At 43.2% G+C, this 22,289-nt stretch overlaps 1 protein-coding gene across 1 annotated transcript in view; it reads right to left on the bottom strand.

Annotated features, from left to right (window-relative positions):
• edil3a (EGF-like repeats and discoidin I-like domains 3a) overlaps positions 1-22,289 on the bottom strand; it is a 104,186-nt gene that overhangs the window by 47,511 nt on the left and 34,386 nt on the right. Inside the window, 1 exon segment of the mRNA XM_030104089.1 lies at positions 19,462-19,590. Within this exon segment, the coding sequence (XP_029959949.1) occupies positions 19,462-19,590 (129 nt within the window).

Below are 22,289 nucleotides of genomic sequence, written 5' to 3'. Positions count from 1 at the left end.
TAGAGTCACCAATTAAATGCAAACATTTGTTTTTGGACTGTGAGATAAAACCATGGGGAAAAAAACAAGCATGCACTGTGAGAACGGGTTGAAACTGGGTTCAGGCTGCTTTGCTGGAGTGCAAAACACGACACCTCTCCGTGGTCCTGAAACGCACAGTAAATATCACGAAATTCCAAAAAATGCTTTAAAAAAAAAAAAACACAAGTATGATTTCACAACAATAACTGGAGATGTGAAAGATACATGAGCAACACATGTGCAAAACTGTTTTCAAATATGCTGATCCACAAATACATGTTGAGGAATAAATATAACGTCCTCTAAATAATTAATTATTATATGAAATAATTAGTTGTGAAAGATTTGCAGCACATAGAAGACGTCAAAACGGACAATCAACAGGTTGAACAGTTTGGAAATGACTGTCCATCATGAAATCGTCTTTGCTCTGTGGTTGTTTTCTGAAACTGATTTACTGATTGACTCATTTTAATAATTATAAATAATTATAAAGGATGAGAACACCCTCAATCTGTTGTGCTACAGTTATGCAGTGAAAAAACAGAAAGTCTTGGCTGAACAAAGAAAAAGGGTGAACTTTTAAATAATTTCAACTGAGTCTCATTATTTCAGAACTTGCATGTGGCAGCATGGGACTTATGGGTACATTTTGACTTCAGGATTTGTAAATAGACTTAGCTGAAGAAAGTGAGACATGATTAAAGTTGGCCTGTTATGTTCCATCCATCTGAGATTAAATCTGTAACATCCATCAGTCACTCAGCACACTGAGTATTGACTTAAAAGAAACTGGAGGAATGGGTCGTGCTGCAGAAAAATACAGACGGTCTTCGAGCATAACGGTCACTGAGGTGATGTGAATAGAAACAGTCACGTTTAATCTGGAGTTGAGCAGAGTACTAAAAATATAGATTAAAAAAAATGATTGAAATAAAATAAAGGGGGCAAGAGACAGGGAGTGGGACAGCACTGGAAAAAAGTTGTTGTGATTCTTCCAAATAAATCCATGGGGGACCTGCAGGACAGCTGTATTTGGGTTTGATGAAACTGAGCTGAGAAACATTTCCCAGAAGGCAACAAAAAAAGTTTTTCCAGGTTGAACTTAAAACACAAACTCTGATATTGTTCTTTCTTTGGCATGCAAGAAAGATTTGACTTGAGTGTCAGCCTGGACGTTTACCATCATTTTCCTTCACTCTGTGTCCAGAACTGCTGCTCCTGAAACTGATGATGCTGAAGTGCAGCAAGCAAAGAGAAACAGGCACTCAGACACGTTCACACTTAAGCAAAGACATGTTGATGGTTTTTTTTTTTTTTGAACGATGTAAAAACACAGATTTAGAGTACAAGAAAAAAGATCCAGACAGACAAAAACAGAAAAACTCAGTGCAAAGAACCCCCATTAGGATTTGAATTGCTGTGAGCAAGAACACACACAACCGTCTGGCATCCCAGTTCTGCTCATTCTGTTGGTAATTCTGATACTGATAAGAAAAACCACCTGATAACCGGATCAGTATAGTTCTGTGCAGTGTGCTTCATGGCTATGAAAATGACCACAATCATGATGCTATTTATATAATCTGCATAAAGTCTCATTTTCAAATTTCTTTTCCAACATATTGGAGAGACACTCCAAAGCTGGCATCCCATTAATTGCTCTACATATATGTGTCCCAAATCTATTAGCATATATATGGTCTGTTGATGTTGATCTGGGATCGCTGGGATTTCTATCTGGGCGTGTTCCAGATAAATACAAGGAAACCTTTATTTTAATGGGCTGATTTAAAACACATGCTGTGATGTACACTTTGGCTGTGACTCCCAAATTGCATTCTTCTGTTTTGAACGTGTTTAGGTGTAATACTAGTATATGATTCATAAGTTCCTCCACCAACACATCCAAACATGTGGCACTGCTTCTCATTTTGTGTTTGTGGCACCTTGGTGATCAATTCAATCCCTCCATGGTGAAATAAGCAAACAAGCACAGGAACAAGACCATTTCCAGTAGATGGTTCTTGTCGAAATAAGGTCTAATGAGTACAAAATCTTCATTTTAATACTCATATATCCAGGTGACAGCTCTTATAGCATTATTCTTCACTGATCATCTGCAAACCACCAAGTGAAAACACAATCGCTTTGCTCGAGTGTGCGATTTCAGATGCAGCCAGCATGTTGTCCCTGCAGTCGTGCACTTGTTGGTACTGAGTGGCATCACTGGCTTTTCCAGACACGGCGTCACAGCTCGCCACGTACCGCGGCAGAGACAACAGCTACAAACTGTTGGCTGTGGTGGAACAGAGCACAGGATATGCTCCACGTTGTTGTCTGGCATCAACCAGCCATGGCGATGGAGGGACGCGGCACTTCAAACAGAGAGCAATAACAGGAGGCAGCGGTGGCCAAGATGTTGAAGAAATGAACGGAGCCGCCCACATAAGAGGATATTATACAACTGTTCCATTCAAATAACTCCAACTCCTAAATGGAAAACATCGAGTACTCATCTGCTAATACGCTTCTTTGTTTCTGATTAAATTTCCAATATCTTTGTTTTCCTTGCTTTCCCTTTGCGCTCTCCCTGGTTCCAGGTGTGGTTGCACCTATGTTTTGCTGAGCAGCCGTCCATTAGTTATCCAAACCTTCTTTATTCAGGCTCAGGGGCGGTGGGAGTCAGCTGACATTGAGGAAAAGGGTAAACAAGGTTAAATAATTCATTTATTACAGCGGGCGGGCCTTCATTTGATTACGGAGCCAGTGAACGGACGTGGACAACCATCCATCGTCATGTTCACATGACGGCTTTCCTCCGGCTTTTGAAATCACAGTGTTCTTTCTGTGAACAAGCAGTCTGGAAAAAGAAATTGATTACGTGAGCTTTGTTTTTAGCTATGTTCTGCTTCAAGTATTACCGAGGAAAAAGTCAAACTTCAGCCCACCTTATGAGGAAAAACAGTGGTCATGTCTCATTTAACAATTAATTTACTTTTTTATAAATCCAATTATTTTAATGGCTTTTATTCTCAAGGAATACCAACTGTCGCGAGCTGTGAAAACAACAATGAAAAATACTAATGCAGTTATTAATCAAGGCCCATGTGAGCATAGCCTCGTGAAACAACAGTCATGCATTTCACATCACAATAATTTGTACAGGGAATACTTGGCCTCTGCTAATTGCCTTAGCGGAAAGCTAAAATGGAAATGTGATTTTATAGCCACTCATGAGCAATGTGATATAATAGATTCATTGCATTAACCGAATGGAGATGCATCTGCGAACAAACACTGTGGTGTTATATGACAACCTTAACAAATTACAGAAAGCGGCCGTTGGAAGACTTGCTTAAGCGGCTCTCGTGTGTAATATGGGGAAAGTGGACATTACGCCCTCTTTAATGACCCTTCAGCTCAGACCACAATTCACTGTTATTTCACTTATGCAATCAAACCGGCCCAGAGAGCCTTAAAGTTCACGTCCTGCCTTGTGTTGCCATTCAGGTCGAAAGCAGAGGTGGGCCGAGCGGGTCAGGTCAGTCAAACAGCCCGAGGCGCAACAAACCACAGAGAGAGGGAAACACAGCGAACCCATCTCGCCATTTGGTTCCTTTTTATGAGAAGCCATCAGCCCCCGGGAGATCGGCGCGCGGAGAGGGAGACGTGCCAGTAAATCAGGTGAGAGGAAAGGGATTACTTTGGGGAATACGGTTAATCCAGCCGGTAAATAGCGGGGGGAGGACAGGAGAGGATGAACATGGAGAGGATGGGAATGAGAGGAGAAAAGGGAGAAAGACATGAGAAGGTGTAAAATTGTGCGGCGAGAGTGAGAATGATGTGCGAGTCCACTGGCTGGGTAAATAAACCCAGTTTACACGACTTCTTTAGCACCGTCACAGCTGACGATCTGAGAAAGTTCCCTCACTGATAGCAGTCAGAATGTACAGGTCTGTTTATAAATCTACCATTGGAACCTTAAACCCAGTGAGACAACATTTTATCTTCAGTTGAATGAGTGGCTTGAGGTCATAACAGATTCACAAGGCAAGGAAGGATTTATAAAGCAGGTTTCAACGATAAAAATTCCTGACAATTAAAAGCATTCCAGCACGGTAGCTGTCCAATAACGCCGGGAAAGCGCTCAGCCCAGACTGTTCGGTGGCATTGCATTGGATTGCAACACTTTGCGTTATTATCATAAGTATCAACATTTCAGCAATTCACTCTGCATACAATGATGGCTAAAAAGCACTGATTTGATTTAACGCTGCAGTTAATAGCATTAAATCAAATCGGCGCCCTTGAGCACTGAGATTTATATGCAGACACAGCACAGATTTATCAACACATTATCCTCATTGTCCCTCACCTTGCACGAGCCTTTCTAAAAATAAAACCGTTTCCCCTCAAAAATGCGTGATTTGGACTGAGGTCAGACTGTCACCGGTCAACCAAAACGTCTTCACTCTTCTATTTCTCACTGAAAAGACTCTCAGTCGGACAATAATGAGAGCAATGAATAGTGCAGCGTGTCACAAACCGACGCCGGCTGTGAGAGCTAAATTGGCTGCGGTGCGTCCAGGGAGCAAGAAGAGGCCAACAGTGGGAGGGGTCACCGGCGCTGTGGGCTGCGCTGACCCCTCTGCAGCAGGCACACCTGCTACAGCCACACACACATATACACACACACACGCGCGCGAGTCTGCTTTCCAGTTCACTCAACGGTGGAAATATAGCATCAAACCCAGCAAAGAAGGGGGTTTATTACAGGTTACTGTAGCGTGCCATGAAGACGCTCCGCCGCCATGATACCTGTGTTTTTCTCAGTGAAGGACAGAGTGACGGTGATGTGATGAGACGGTTCGATAAAAATCTGTCCATCACCATACATCAAGGCCTGCTAATAGCTCCCAAAGCCCAAAACATAATCACTCAAATGAAAGGTAACATCCCAGTTGTCTCATGTTCCATTTCTCCAGCTGGGAGCAGTTAAGCTCACATGCACCATAATCCCCAGGGGAGGTTTCGTTTTTGGTATCTGTCTCTATTTATGTTGCAAAGACAGCAGATGCACAAATGTTTGGGAAGCAAGCTGATCCTTTTGACCCCCCTGTCTGGGCGAGGAGCAGCGGCTTGACCTCTACGCCAAGTGATCGACAGGAATGAAGTGGGCCGCTGGTTGTTTATGCCTGAAACCTAATTAACCTTTAACCTTGAGCACTAGTCCTCCCTGGAAATATATATATTTTTTTCAAATTTAGTGGTTAGTATTATTTTCCTGGAACAGGCTTCCAGGGCTGTTTTCTTGTGATTCAAGGTGTTCCTGAAGATGTATGATTTACTGCAAATAATTATTTTAACAAAGACTACAATCTACAGACACTTATGATGGATAAATCAGAGGGTAAAATGAAAAAAAAAAAGAAAAGAAAACAGAGCTAATGATTCGTATCACTGAGAAGAATGATATATATCATTACCTCTCGGAGGCTGTGACAGAGCAATTAAGTAACTTATGAAGGAATTCCACGTCGGATGATAAAGATCATTTGGAATGTTTCTATGGGGTTCATCTCAAGGATATTGCTCTGAGCTCAAACACTACATACTTCAATAGATCATGATGTTATCAATCAGTGACAGCCCGAGACACACCTAAGGTGTCTAAAACATTACATGTTATTGAATATTTTTTTCCTCAGATCGCAGTGCTCTGAGTGCTGAAGCTGAAACGCCACTGCTTCTTAGTCGCTCTGTGACGAGTTACACTGTTTGAACAGAGCTAAAGGTTTATAGCAGGTCAACGTCAAAAAGCATGGTGTGTTTCTCCACCAGATCACATCTAATGTCCGCGTGTTTTTAATTCATCTGCGCACACAAGCGTCGGCACGCACTCCTCCAAGCATTAAACATTCATTCACACGTTAGCAATGTAGAATGCATTAGAACGCGCCCGTGTCAATACGGTGTGAGCAGTTCTTCAACGTGAACGCACTCTAAAAGTTGCTGACGTGTCCTCAAAGAGCTGCATCCTCCTATATGAGCGATCGACTCTGGACGTCGTGTTTGACGCGAAATGCGCCGAGACGGGCCCCCGTCTCTCCGAGTCGAGTCAACGACAGAAGACAGAACACGGAAATGCGTGGCCCCGCTGTCGGTTCACCCTCGCCTTCGCCACGTCACTGGAGTCACTCTCACTACCTAAACCAGGGCTCCCATCTGAAAGATGCCCCAGCATCCCGTGCATCTATAGAATATGTATTCACTATGATATATTTCAGCAGCTTGACTTAGCAGAAGTATTGATTTTATCGATTCCTTCACAAAAAAAAATTCTCATCTCACGCGCAGGACAGTTCTCTCACTGGCGCCTGCTGGAGGTTTCAGGGGAGACGACGGTGCATGAAGCTGTGAATGCAGGATTAAGAATAGCGTATTCCAAGGACATGCTTTTTGAAGTGGGATTAGCCCACTGAGAAGTTATTCACAGCGGCACTCCAGCAGCCCTTGAAAAGGTATCCTAGAATGCATTGCGGGGAAGTTTTGAGAATCTGAGAGGCGAACCGCTCGTCATTTTGAAGACATGCAGACTGGGAGCTCCTGCCGAATCAGAGACGTACAGAATTCGAAGAGCCCTCGGCTCGGAAGCAGGAATGACACTCAAAGGAAAGCCTTAAGTGTCGTTTGAAGCTTACAAATGGGGCCGGCGAAAACAGGCGTGAGGGGAATACCGATCCGGCTCCAAACAACAGGCCCTGATCTATCAGGTCCTTGACATCAACACGGTGTACTTACAAAAATGTTTATATAGCTCGCAGGAGAAGGTGATGACCATACAGCAAAAACAGGCTTAATAGAGGAGGGAAAAAAAACCAAAAAATAAATAAGAAGACACATCGCTTACAAGGGAAAAACATATCCGCTCCTACAAGGTCGCAGTATTTCAGTCTACATTGTGACAAAACACAATGAATAGAAATGCAAATGTGCCGCGCTTTCACAAACAACCTTGGTTTAAATCCGGTAAAGAGATAAATATCAACAGAAATAAAAAAAACCCTCGTCTTTTGGGGAATGTGAGTCAACTTGTTTCCATCCCCTCATCCTCTATGACGCTTCATCCAACTCAGGGTTGCGGCGCTCTGGAACCGATTCCAGCTGACTGTGGGCGACGGCGCTGTATCTCAGACAGACACACACTGTTACATACACTGGCGAGCAATTTAACAATAACAGAATAAGGATAGCCTAAACCAAATATAGTGTTACAACCCTAAACCAAACACAGTGCACACCACAGCAAAGAGAGCGGAGTGCCAAAAGGCCGAGTTGTACAAGATCAGCACCAGTGAGGTCCGTATGCGAGGGACAATTTGTCCATATTATCTTCTCCCTATTGCACTTGAAGTGACCGTCTGTCCGTCGGAGCAGCTCAGACAGCAGATCTGGAGTTCCACAGCCTGAGGAAGCTGTTTCTCAGTCTGGTGAGGAGGCTGCTTCAGCCTCCACCTCTCCTCTATGCCGCCATGCCGTGCTACAGGAACAGAGGACATTTCCTTCGTCTTCCTCACGCTGATGCAGAGGTGGTCCTCTGTGCACCAGCGTTCCAGACGTTCCACCTCCTCTCTGTTACTCGGACTCGCGGCTGTTGGTGATGCACCCCACCACTGCTGCGTCGTCTGGAAACTCCACAGTGTGACAGCTCGGATGTTTGGCAGGGCAGCGGCGTGTGGGCAGGGTGAACAGGAGGGGCTCAGCACTCAGCCCTGAGGGGAGCCAGCGCTCAGGGTGATGGGGGACGTGGACATGTTGTGGATTTGGACAAAAGAAAGACCACTTTCATGATAAAAATGCATGATTCTAGCACAATGGCATGAAAACACAAGGTTTGTCAAATATTTTAAAAACACCCAATGAAACCTTTGGTCTATTTAGGGATTTCATTGGTAGTAGTAAAGCAGGTCTTGAAAAAAACATTCGGATAATTTTTTTTTTCATGCTGATTCATGAGTAAGTCTGGAACTCAATAATAAAGTGAGATTTAACTGGTATAAACCAGATAAACCTCATGTTATGGCTAGAAAACTGCAGATGAACCTTAAGGCCTTTCGTTCGTCACATTGAATGAACTTCATTCAGAGTAAAACAACAATGATAGCAATTTGGCCCACGCTGAGCGCACTGCATTAATGCAGCTCTGCGTAGTCAAGCTGAACATTTATCAGTGTTGTGTTTTGGCTCACGATGGCAGCCAAACGCCCAGGGCCGGCCGGACTGAGTCCGACTCTTTTTAAGCCATCTGGGATTCAGAATTGCATCTCTATTTATGCTTTGGCCATTGGCCAACGGGTTCATGCTTGCTGCAGAAAAGTGGCCGCGGCCTCGCAGCGCTGGGCTGCGGTAACAGATAGTTCCCTCCGCGGAGGAGATAACGCCAGGTGAACGGGTGCTACAGGCGACCAGGGAGGGCAGGGTGAAAAAAACAAACAAGCACATAAGAAAACATGCATCATGGCATTTCCTGTCAAAGCCCGTCTCATTATTTTCCTGCTGTTCTTCTCAAGCTTTCGAGGCCTTTGTTTCTTATCTTCTCTTTTTGATCTTAACCGGGAATAATGAACAAAGTTCAGGCTTCTGAAGAAAAAGCCTGGAAGCGCAACATGTTCATTTGCTTTCAGAATTGCTGGCCTTTCCTCTAGAATGTTATTTTAAATCACAGATCTGCAGCCCGAGGCGTCAGTGTGAGCATTTTATGAAACTTCATTCTCCTCCAGGTGATCAACACTGTTATCTTTTGTTTTTAAACACTTCAAAATCCATATTTCAAGATTTAGACAGATGACTCTTGTCAGAAATGGATTGTAGTGTTAAAATATTCATCTCAACATGCCAGATTGAGCTGGTTCCCCTCCGAGAAGCATTTTAACGTACTGTAAAGCTATGAGTAGCTGAGATGTTTTACAGTTCATCTGAAGTAAGAATGTGAGCCAAAAGGAGGAATCCCGGGGAGGACGGGGAGAAATACAGTGCGGCCTTGTCAACAATAACAACAAAAGAGGAAAGCAATGAGAATCCCAATGGCACACACACTTCAAATGCAACACAAAACACATATGTGAAACTCAAAATTTAATTGCAAAAAGTCTGCGGCAGCTTCATATGAATCCATGGATTTTGAGGACAGCCTGAAACCAGCATCACCAGATGTCAGTACATCAGACAAAGTCCTGAAAACTTTGAACAAAATATACTTGATTGAGTCCACAGTGTGTGTGTGTGTGTGTGTGTGTGTGTGTGTGTGTGTGTGTGTGTGTGTGTGTGTGTGTGTGTGTGTGTGTGTGTGTGTGTGCGTGTGTGTGTGTGTGTGTGTGTGTGTGCGTGTGTGTGTGGACCAAGTCAAGTATATTTTGTGAAGCGTGGGAGGATGAGTCACCCTCACAAGGCTTCAGCTGCAGGCGTCCAGCTCCAGCAGCTCCTCACGCCACATGTTTTGTTTCACATCAAGGAATAATCTGTGATCGAATAGAGATTTCCAAATGTTTTTTTTGTTTGTTTTTTTTTCACATTAAAGTCAACAGATTTAGGAAATAAAAAGCATAAAGCAAAGGATTATAATTTCTAATCTGGTAGGTCTCTGAATGTGATTTTGATTTGCACTAAAGTGTGACCTTTTCTTTCCTAAAATAAAAAAGGAAAAATCCTGTCTAGGAAAGGCATTTCCCTGATTCCCTGAGAATGGCCGATTCAGTCAGATGTTTCTGTTGTTTTGGGATCTCCCCGCCCCGCAGGAGACGTCGCTCTGGAATTCCCTGTCAAAGGAGATCAGGCTCACCGCCTCTTCTTATGAAACTAATCTCAACGGACTTTTAAAGAAAATGTTCTGTCAACAACGTCAACACGTATCTGATGTTTTATTTCCCTTGTTTTAAATTGCAATTTCAGCTTTAATTTCAAGCTTAATTGATTCCGCCTCATATTTTGATGTGAAGCACTTCGTTTTGAAAAGCACTCTATCAATGAGGCTTAATATAAAAGTAAAAAAAAAAAAAACTTGAAACAATGTAAGGCCAAAATGAAAAAAAAAAACTGAATTGGAAAGTTTGGTACATATTAAATATTACTATTCTCATTCACGAGAAGGCAGCTTCAGCGTGAAAACTCAACTGATACTTCTCCACTGCTCCACCACCTTCACTGCAACACACAAACTCCACCGGCTGCACTTTGAATGAGTGCGCCTCCCTTGGCAGCCTTCAACAATTGTGCAGGGTTGTGTTTTTAGCCAGACTTAGTTCCAGTACAAGGACCTACAGAGTATAACTCTCTTGTATTTCTGCTTGCGTAGCACGACATTGATAACAAGGAAAGGTCATTTTACTCAAAGCGTGTTTCTACAGCAGATTTTCATTTTGGCAGGATTTGCAGAAGAGAAGGCATTTAGAAAATGGGGCATCGCGCTGTAATATGATCAGTGTGGACCAGATCACTACAGGCTGAGGGTGTGAGAACGTGCACGAGACGAACGCAGGTGGGATCAAGGCCACACACACACGCATCCGGAGGAAAGTGTCTCAAGCAATTCTCTGCATTCAGTAAACCTGAAAACAGACATCACATTTGATCTGCTGAACCAAAATCTGAAAGACTAAATAAAGTACCAGCGTCGGGAAGGAAGAGCTCCTGAACACCTTGAATTTAGCTGCTTTCCCAGGCTTGTTATCCAAACCGCCCTTTGACAGAGGAGAGTAACGGTAATGGACGGAGGGGCAGCGGGACGCCTGAGAAAATAGACGTGAGGAGAACAGCACTGACCTGTGACCAGACTACCTGCTCTGTGCTCCACTCAGTCACATAACATCAAACACACGTGCACTAAGAACGAACAAAAGCAAACATAGCTGAGAGGAAATGAAACGATTATGTAAAGCACGGTTATCGTTATTTTCCATAATGATGTCATGTTTCAGTGGATACTCTGCGTTTTTGGCTTTATGTGGACTGTGGATTTCACAGAGCAATTAAAGCCCCTCTCCTTTATGTGTTTACTAAACATAGCACATTCATTAAATATGTATTGTGTTTTAGATAGCTGTGCATTTATGAAGTCATCTGCACTGCTCATCAGACTACGGGAGCCTTCTCAGCTCACATCTGTGCAGATTGAAATAATGTCACTGTAAAACCTCTGTGCTCTGCAGAAAAGTCCCCTCATCAGAACATATCCAACAAATAATCTCTCCTTATCTGCAGAATTGCAATATGAGTTTATGTATTAGTACAGGGACACACATTAAAGAAATGCTGTACGCCTCGATGCTGAGAATAACCATCTATTGTACAAAGACCGTCTTTCCTCCCACCTGCATATTTCACATGTGTGGAAGCCTTTTGAGACGCGCTGCGGGGAGATGTGAGCTGTGTTAACCTTGAACAAAGTGAATGTGAGAGAACTGTGACTTTTAGATAGTTTGTAAAACTATGTCAAGAAAATGTTAAAACTAGTTTGTTTTCATAAGTCAACCTTCCAAACAGACTATATTTGAAGCCTGACCCATACTGCCAGATACAATAAGACAGCCAGCCACAAACATTCCAGTTTTGCAGGATGCTAAAAGATCAACGTAGGTGGGAAAGATAGTGAGCCTTAATTATTTTAAAACCACTGATGTAGTCAGACATTTATTAAGAACACGAAAAAATGCCTAGAATGTGTTTACTGTAGAATTTACTAATATGAGGAGTAATTGTTCAGCTTTTAAAATGTATATTACAGTTACTTCCTTCGACATCTGGTTTCCTGAAACAAACACAAGCAAACGGATATGAACAGATGATGAACACATGGAAAACGATGCTCTATAGGTTCAAAGCAGAGTTTGTTTCTGCAGCAGTTTTTGAGCATCTCAAATGGTGAAAACACCAAGAACTCGGCCCCAAAGCAGGTGCCTGCAGCTACTTCAGGACAGTATAAATTTAGTTGTGGCAGTGATGAATATCTCAGTCAGAGAAAACAAACTGCAATATAATAAAACCCTGGCATTTCTAGCAGAGGCGCACACACACCGACAGTCCAAGTTGGTCGTGATGGTGTTTCATCAGTAAGCCTTTGTGCTCAGTGGAAGGTGGGACTTCATTTCAGAAACATGCCACACACACAAACACACACACACACACCTTGACCAGGTCCAGGTATTCCCAGCCAGAAATGTGCAAAAAAAAAAAAAAAAAAACTATCAAAGTCAGTGTGGGTGAGAGTTTCCCCTCCTTTGAATTCAACTGAAGACCTTATATAAAGAAACAAAGTGCCTCTGCTTTGCAGCGTGCCAAGTACGCCTTCACAACCTCAGAAGCGGAGATAATTAAGCCTTTGTCGAGTGAGACAATGCCGGTTACATTATGCAAAGGGAAGACGTCTTTTTCCACCGCGCCATTTTCACGGAGGCGCCCAAAGTTGCCATTCCACCAGGCGCCGATCAGTCAGACTGAGGAACAACGGTGTGCCTCAGAGTGAGCTACATTCGGAGCTCCAGGCTCAGACTCGCACACACAAACACTCATCTTTCCCTTCCTTCACAACATTACATTGATTTAAAGTCATTTCCAGAAGGCTCACCCCAAACCGAGCCATAAACTACTTGCTCGCCTGCTTTGAACCTGAACTCTACCCGTAACTCAAAAATGTACTTACCCCATCCTAAAACCAAGGCTTTACACTGCGGCTTGATTTACATGGAGGAGAGACGCCTTTTGTCTCCAAAACGGAGGCGAGTCCAGCGGTACGGCCGAGCGAGCAGATTTAGATCCCTGCATGCTCTCAGGGCTGCCAACTCTTGACCTCGGCTCGGCGTGAACGTTTTGTGTCTAACTGTAAACACAAAATACCAACAAAGCTCCTTGCCAATAATAATAAAAAAAAAAAAAGGAAATGTTCAAGTGAGGTGTGTCCAGAACCAAACTAGGAGAGGCGATCGGACACTGGGAAGCAACAATTGCTTTGTTTTCCTAAAATACTGCAATAAAGTATATTGTTCAAAGATGAGCAGCATATGGACTTTTTTTTTAATCTATCATACAGTTTAAATCAGGATGTTTTTTTGATAGCTGATTGATATATCTTCAATCTATCATCATAGTGATATCAGTAACACCTAAAAGCGCTGACCAAACTTCATTAAATGATGCCTCCAAGCTGTATTTCACTTCATTATACCAACATGGTGGCAAAAATCCAGATTCACAGAGGCACAAAAATGACAGAAAACGACAGAGTCAACAACTGCTCCTTTTAAGAAGCGCGGCTGGTGGGAACAGCAGATTCACAAGCGATTAAAAAAGAGAGAAGGAGAACAAAACATGGCCCAGTTGCGTCTGCTTGAAAATGAGTCCAAGAAGTGAAGCAGCAATTTTGTTTGGAAGAGCAAATCCCAAAGCAATACACGACAAGATGATCGCAGATCACATGTTTCACTAATATCCTGCAGCCCTAAGTCCTGGTATAAAGATGATAGATGCGCTGGTTTCTCCTCACTGAATTAAATACTAAGAAGACTTAAAGCTCCACAAATCAGACATGCTGGTATTTCCATTGTGATCCGCAGACACTCTCCACATGTTGGCGCCTGTCGGCCAGGCTGTGTGCTTGTGGTCATTTCTTCGGCGGTTCAGCGGACTGGAGACCCTTCCCACAGGATTCTCCACACTCATCTCTTCCTGTAAATGCAGCTTTGCGACCGCAGCCTGTGAGACGTGGGTGGGCTGTGGAATTGTGAATGTAATGCTGAGATGGTGTCTGGAAAAGGCTGCGCTCTCCGCCACTGCATCACAGCGGTGGGGCGGCGGTGGGAGCCCGGAGGCTGCCCGTCTCCATTACGTCTCTGAGACCACGTCACGCTGGGGAGCGGGCAAGTCTCAGAAACTGTGATATTATATCAGCCTTCTGACGAACTTCACAAAATCTGACAGTCTCTGGTGAAAAAGATAATATAGGCTTTTAAATGTCCAACTAATATACCAAAACTTACGACCAATATTATTGTGCCACGTCTATTCTGAGAAAATAAGCTGATGCGAAGTTTCTCATGCTAATTTATTCATGTAAAAATAAAGCATGCGTGTAGATCAGCATAATTTCAGCAAAACTTCTCAACTCTTGCAACCCAGAGGCTGTGAAGACGAGACAAAGTTATACCTACGAGTACAAACCCCGGGCACTATGACTAAACCAATGCCTCTGTTTATTATGAAAATGGATTAACTTTCTATGGACAAAGTACTCTTCCTGCCTGATCTGCCAAGTTTTCCCTTAAACTTTCTCACTAATGTAAGTTGTGCTTAAATCTATCTTAATCCATTCCGCTAATCCTGCCCTGGAAACATAATTTTTGAAACTTGAAGTGAAATCCGCCCTGAAACTAGATGCAACCGTACTGCTCAGACACTTGGTGAAATTTGTGCAGCGACAAATTAACCCTTGAACAGTAAGCAAACTTTGTATAGCTTCATAGCTTCACTATAGAGACGAACGGGGGGGGGGGGGGGGGGGGGGGGGGGGGGGGGGGGGTGGGGGGGGGGGGGGGGGGGGGGGGGGGGGGGGGGGGGGCAGATTTGAGAACTTTTAAAGATCATTTTGCCGCAATATGGGATTCTACTTCCGTTCTATAACTGTTATCTTTTTTTTTGTATTATGCGAACAGAAGGAGCACTTATTGAGTCCACATGTTCGACATTTTGTGAGCTGACAGGGAAGCAGCTTGAGGAGTGAGAGCGCGAACACTGTTGACAAAGTGTAAACTGGTGCCATATACTGGATATATTTACAGGGGTGCGACCGAGCACTGCAGGTTCTCTGATGCAATCTTACTGCTTCAGATTGTACATAATTTAAATGTCTCCTCAAAAAAAAAAAATTCTCCTATTTTCCTGTGAGAAAGCTTAATTTCAAGTTAAGCAAATTTAGGACTGATAACGACCATCGAAGTGCCATTAACATTTGAAAACGGCTACCGAAGGGGAAAGGCAGGTCCCATGATTCATCGTGATCTTTGCCGAATTGACTTTACAAGTGCCGCCTCACAGTGAGGAGGAAATAACAACTTCCTGGATGTGGAGCGAGGAAACAGAAAGACACGAGCCCCACCAATCTCACTCCACCTCGCCTACTGTACTCTCCCGGTGGTCTCCGCGTGAGGAGCGGCTGAGAAAAAAACCGAAACCATCAAAAAAGAAAAAAAAAAAGAAATAAAAAATGAAATACTGTAGCATCCGCGGTTTGCGGAGTCACCTCCTGCGACGCGGTGGCAGCTTTGAGAAGGGCAAGTGATTTCTCACTCGGCGGTGTGCAGGTAACCACTCGGAGTGCTGGTAAAGTGAAGTGGTGGGTGTTCGCAGGGGTGGAGCGGGTGCCGGGAGACGCTGTCAGGCCTCCGCATTGTGCCTGACAGGCAGAGCGTGCCGCCGTAGTGAAGTGCTTAGGGGTTAAGATGTACACAGCGACTGTTGTTTTGATGCTCATTCATGCCGCCTCTGGCTTTAGTGCTATTGTGCGAGCGATCTTCTTTATAAGTAACAAATTGAGCTGAAAAAAAAAAAAAAAAAAATAATACAAAGAAAAGAGGAGGGGCGTCTCAATTTCTCTCGCTCACTTTTGGTGAATGTAGGAGAAAAGCATCCGAGGCCATTAAAAAACAAAGTAGAATAAAGGAGAGAGTAGAATCTCTTTTGGATGCCTTCTTACCAGCCGCTTCGTATGGGACACCAAAGAGCACGCCTGTATGAATCCTTTTTTCTCCAGTGCTGAGGAAAAGCGGCGCCTGATCTGCCTCAGGTGAATTGAACAGTAATGGCTCCTTGCGGCATTACATCAGGCCGCAGCCATAAACACCGGCTGATTACGCCGTGGCGAGAAGCTATGGAGGCGCCAGAACTAATACAGCATGATAGCAACTGTCAATACATGATCAAACGCAGGGGCCACACTTTAAGAAAAAAGACATTTCACACATCCTACATTTAACCTCAATCAATCCCACCCCGATGCTCTGCTCCTGAAAGAAGCAGGAAGAGGCGTATTGATCAAGGAGCAAGGCGGAAGGTAGTCAAAGGACTCGCAGGCGAGGGGAGGCTGGAGAAAGATCCAGATAGAAAGTGAACACAGGGTCGGTTATCTGACACACAGTTTAGCCAAGTTAATTCCTTTTTTCTCTTCTGTGGTTCAAACAACTTGTTTCACCTTGGAAAACTAATGGCTGAAAACACAGGCTCACAGTATGGAGAGACCGTTTCTTTAACACACATGGAGGAGTAAAGAGTTTTCATTTCTGAATCTCATCCATGAATTTCTTTGCATTGAAATCTTGACTCCAACAGACACTACATGTGTCCTTGATGGACTGAGAATGGGCACCCTAAAAAAAAAGATCTGCAATCCTGTGACGTCTGAGGCAATCAGTTCCAATTTTCACACTGTGACACTTCATTACAGCATTTGGCTACTTGCCCAAAAACGTCGCACTTGTTCTCCTGTCACTAAAGAGACGTGACGCCACACTATTCAAAAGATGAATGACTTTGTGATAATACTGTCTCCAATAATAATAATTAAAAAAAAAAAGCTGCGACAGTAACCCAAACTTAACCAGGGATTCCTCAAATGAGGCCGAGACGCTTTTGTCTGAGTAAAAACTTAAATCAATGCAGCAAAGAGAAAGAAATAAAAATCCACATAAGCAGTGGAACATTATGAAATGGTGCAAGTGACACAAAAAAATATCCTGATTGAGAAAAATACAATGAGAGATTCAGTGGGTGAGAGAAATTAAACTTTTGAAGCGTTCCACTGAGTGTGCACTTCGCTGTGTCGGCGCGCCGTTATCACCTTCAGCCACTGACGTCAAAACCAAAATACGAGAACGCCGACTCCTTGTGATGATTCACTGCATTCAGGAGGAAATAGAGGTCCAACAACACGGACTGGGTACAATGACTGCCACATCAAAGGCGGTCTCAAAGAGCTGGTGCTTCTCCTGAGCAGGTATTCGTGCGGCAGCCTTCCTTGATGTGCTTCATAAAACAGGCCTGACAAGAGGGATATATGGTGCATGTACTTAGGATAATATGCCGAGGTGTGAAATTGGTTTTGGATCTGACAGAGCAAGGAGATATGAAGAGGAACAGTACAAAACTAGACTTGTTTCACACAGATTTTATTTTGTATTCCTCACAATATCTGAAGGCAAATGGTGGAAATGTTCAGATAAAACACACAGAGTGTGAGTCCAGTGTGCAACCTGTCGCCTGTTGCATGGCTACTCTCAGAACCAATACAAGAATTGACATGAATTTTTGTTTTCCAGGAATTACTTTGAATATATCTACAAATGTTGTGCCAGGTCTCTTGGACAGTGTTAATACGGTAAAACGCTGCAATCCTAAAATACAGAGGACGGCGGTTTGACTTTCTCATTCTGAATTTTAGTCTATCATGAATACACATTGTGAAAGTTTCATCAAATATTTTGAAGTTGCACTTTACTCTTCTGTGGTGGCTGGAAGTGTCAGGCCGGATCATGATCTGCCTTTCACCGCGCAGTTCACTGAAGTTACACACGTAAACGATAGGCCGCTTTCCAGGAATACAAAAAACATCATCTTTTCTTCTTGTTCCTGCTGTTCTACTGATGTTTCTGTGTGTATTTCATGTGCTATTATTCTTTTCATTAGGTGTGTTATTCATATAAAAGCAGCACTATACCTATCAAGGCTAGATATACCACTATCCTGAGCGAACAATAATGAATGTGCCCTTATAATTCAATTGCTGGAATTATCTAGACATAGCTTTGATTACGAATGTCTTCAAACATATAATGTCTCTCTCTCTCTCTCTTTCTGTAGCTGTAATGACCGTGAGGAAAATTGGCAGACATTAATGTGCTTTCAGCCCATATCGAATCAGTTTCTCACCAACCTAAAGGCTTAATAGGAAACAATAACTGAATTATGACATGAAAGCGAGCCAATCACTCTCAATCCTGTCTGGAGATAAACACAATGACAGACGGTTGATACAATGACTCGCTCCATTGCCTTTTATGTTTGGCGCCTTTTAATGAAATAGCAAAGATAACAAAGATACGGCAACAAATAATCAATGACTGACACCCGATGTGTTTGAGAAAAATTCCATTTCTTTTCATCATCTATCAGCTACAAGGCTTCCTTGTTCGTCTCGGCCGTGTCTGGCAGCGTTACACAGACATGAATAAATGTTTTCTTTGGAGTGTTGGTTACCGGCTCTTCATCCTCCCCCTGTGCAAGTCCGCTTTCTTTCTTCCAACCTATGAGGATCCATCTCGCCACACAGTTTGCACCATGATACATTAAATCCATTACTTACAAGCACACCTGCGATGAAGGACAACTGTGTTATGTGGGCTAATGCAATGCTCAGCCAAGCACACACACGCAGGCAGGGAAGCCACAGAACTTGGCCTATATATCACAGTGCCGGATTTAGCAAGATTTAGCACTTTGAGACAAAGCTACGTGCTATTTCCAAATCCTGGGACCCATTCAGAAGGCAGACTATGAATGTGATAGCTTGATACTGTATGTGAGTATCTGTACTACTGGTTTGTTGACGACTTCACCATCTGTTTCCGAATGAATAATTAGATTTGCAGGGATTTACATTCAGACTGTAAATGAGTTTGTGTAAGTGCAGCCGCAAAATAGATAAGAAAGCCTTGAAGCCATCGGATATTTGCAGTGAGACTATCAGAAACTAAAGGAGTACACAAAAAACACAGTGCATTTATGAAAGAAAATGTTCTTAGACAAGAAAATATGGTCTGACTTTGAATTATAAATCAAAAAATCATTTTCAAGAAAAAGCAAAATTGCTGAATTACCAATATACGCCCATAAACACTGCCACATATCTTTCAAAGTAAATGATGTTGGTTGAAACCAGAGGATCCTGAGATGTCTGTATTGACGATCAGCCTTGAGCAAAGTTCCAGGGAATTAAGTTGAGGAGTTCAGAGAGCGCAGTATGAGCACAGGATAAATAGTAGTGTGGATGAGAACAATGTTCCCCAACATAAAGTATTACCTCATCGGCAGCGAAAACCTCCTGACACTAACCTTTATTAAGAGCATGTTCAACAAAAGAAAGCAGGTTCAGCTTTTCCTTTCTCCACAAACCCACTATCGTTTTGCTGAACTGGTCTTTCAACAAGAATTTACTTTACGTCAGCTCTTCAACGTTTGCTCACCTGCTCAAGGTCATTTGTGTCGCACGAGGTCCTCGATGGAACCAACAAACCAGACTTCACTGAAGTACTTCTAAGGAACCGTCTAATTATTGATCGAATGACTGAAATGATTCGATGGCTGTGAGCGCTGAGATGAAGAAACGGTGGTCAAACTTACTGTGTTGGCAGTGAACTCCACTGAAGCCCGGCGGACATTTGCACACGTAGCCGATGAAAGTGTCGCCCCTGTAAGTCTCACTGATCTCACACGTTCCTCGGTTGTGGCACGGGTTCGGGTGGCAAGGCCCTGCGTGAAAAAAAACACAAGTAAACAACTTCAGGAAGTCTGTTTCAAGCCCAGATGAGTAGAATGGTGTGACAGTTTTTACTTGATCATTTCTTACGATTACAAAAAAAAAACAAAAAAAACACAACAACTAAGTAACACTGTTTGTTCCGACACCGCATTTCACACTGAGCACGAATAAAATGTCTACCGTCGCGTCAGGAGTGACGAAAACAGACTCTGACAACCATATCCCACAGTGAGTCGACACAAAAACACAGCCGCGGTGTGGTATCGGCTGGCTTTTGAACACGGCTACATGAAAAAGTTTTAGATGCATAAATTACACGTGAGACCTTGTGTGAGAGTTGTGTGTGTGTGGGTAAAACTGTGTGACAGGGAAAAGCGAGGATGACAGGAGAGCAGGGAGAGGTTGACTGTGTGTGTGTGTGTGTGTGTCCTGCTGGTCTTCGGCGGGCGACACCACGGGGGCGGCCCAAGGCGCCTCCAGAGATCACTGAACGCGTCCCCTCCAGGAAGCCAACGCTTCCATCCACACAGAGAGCAGAGACGAGCTGAAGCGTCATCCAGATGCAGCCAGAGAACGCACGTGTCAAACCGCTCGCACATACGCAGGTTAGAGAGGAGAGCCGGATCAATTCAGTTCTGCCTGACTGATCTGACACACAGCAGAAAACACAAAACAGGCATTAGTAGGTTTATTTATTCATCAAAACGGCGACAAAATAAAGAAGAGTGAGGCACTATCACGCACAGTTCACCACCTAAAGATGCAGGATCACTTTGTTTTAGCCAAAACAAATAACATACACATCAATTATAAAGAAAAGTCAATGTTAGTAGACTTTATTTCTATTCACAGAGTAAAACATTTGTCTCAGAAACTGTGATTGCATAAGTGATTGCAGATGCTTTTGTTGCTCCTCTGGATGTCACACACTGGCTGGCTGGATAATTAATAACTGACCTTCTAGCGTTGACGCTTTGAGTAACAGAAGGTGCAGTATGGGAGAAGTGGCAAGTGTGCAAAATGTCCGGGACACTGCAGAGAGTCAACGTCCTGATTTGTTTTGAGAGCTCACCCAAAAAGCATGATTCGCAGTCCTAGTCATGTCTCAGCAGATATTGATAGTTTAGTGTGTAATGAAGCCTCCGAAATTTGGATAAACCACTTTACAGTGGATGTTTAGAGCAATACCTGTTAGAACAACTCGACTTTTCAGGAGAAGTCAAATCCTTGTATATGAACACATTGTGTGTCTGGTTTTGTCTGATCTGCTGATGAAGGACCTTGAATCGCTGTGCAAGTAAGATGAACTTTATCATGCGGTAAAACTAACGAAGTAGACGGAGGGATGCAGAGAGACGAGATGAACATCCATCCGTCTCTCCCAGCAAATCACACACTAATATATGACTTAACTGTTCTCAAATGTAAAAGCTCTTTCATGTGGAAGTGAAATAGAGCAGCATTAATCCATCAGGAATATTTATGTTTATGGATTTCTGTAGAATACTTCCAAGCAGGTACAGAGAAAATGCACCATTCCTATTTTCTTTGTTGCACTGCGGCTCCACTGATCTGTGCATTGAGTCTCCAGTCACAGTGGGCACAGCCCGCTCTGCATGTTTCACATGTTGCCAACAGATTACACCAGTCCTGTGTTTCCACAGAAAATCAAAGGCTGCTCAAGCTTTACACTGTCCAAGGGTCAGTTCAGCTCAGTTCACCAAAAGGCTATGAGTCAAACACTAATTTGCAAGGAAATACATATTCATGGCTTCCAAGAATCCGTAACCCCGCTGTGCACACGCCACACCACTCCCATTCATCATGACCATTATTTTCTCCACAGCGTTTCAGTAGGGAAACACTGGGATGTTTACCACGAGTGAATTCATACCTCTGGGATTAGGCAAACAAAAGAAAAATATTTAATAAAAGGAACTATTAGAGTTATTCTTGTGATGATTAACAACGCTACTGTAGCCCCTTTTAATCTCTTTCCAAGTGTTTCATTGTTTGGTTTTATTCTTCTTCTCATAATGGCATCCTGTTTGGGACTGATGATGACAACCGAAGCTGTGAAAGAGAGTTATTACAAGTGAAGACGGGGTGTGTGAAATATACCTCTTAATTGGCAGTACCCATACCACAGAGTCATATTAATGCCACCTGAAATCTTCCTCAGACTAACCTGCAGCATGGGGCCAAATGGAAACGGCGGGGATTTAAAGCAGGGTTATTGGTTTCATAACTCAAAGGCCTGCCAATAGCTGTCTCATCTTTTAAAAATGTCGCTGTACGACTGTACCCAAGCTGTCAAAACTTCGGGCTGAAGTTAGATGGGAAAACTTCACACATCTCTCACTGGAAATTAGCTGGAGCCGTGTTAAACGTCAGAGGACTGAAATCTATTGTCTAAAGTGGCACGTGAGATAAGCGAGTCACTTAAAAGTTGTCCGAGGAAGGGGAAGAGGAAGCAAAATGAATTTGTTTTTGGAGGCTCACTATCTCTAAAAAAAATAATAAAAAAAAAAGAACAAGAAAAAAACATATATTAAAGTATTTTTACAGTCATATCTTAGTGTTGACAGGTAAACTGTGCTGTGACAGGACTCTTATTTCATTTTAAGTGATAAGCTACGAGAAGAAGTCTCAAGGGTGAGACTATCATGCCCTCTTAACTCAGCCTGAC

The sequence above is a fragment of the Salarias fasciatus genome, chromosome 12, assembly GCF_902148845.1.
Source record: "Salarias fasciatus chromosome 12, fSalaFa1.1, whole genome shotgun sequence".
Classification (NCBI taxonomy): domain Eukaryota; kingdom Metazoa; phylum Chordata; class Actinopteri; order Blenniiformes; family Blenniidae; genus Salarias; species Salarias fasciatus.
The sequence above is the reverse complement of the archived record's forward strand: the minus strand, read 5'-3'. Positions and strand labels throughout refer to the sequence as shown.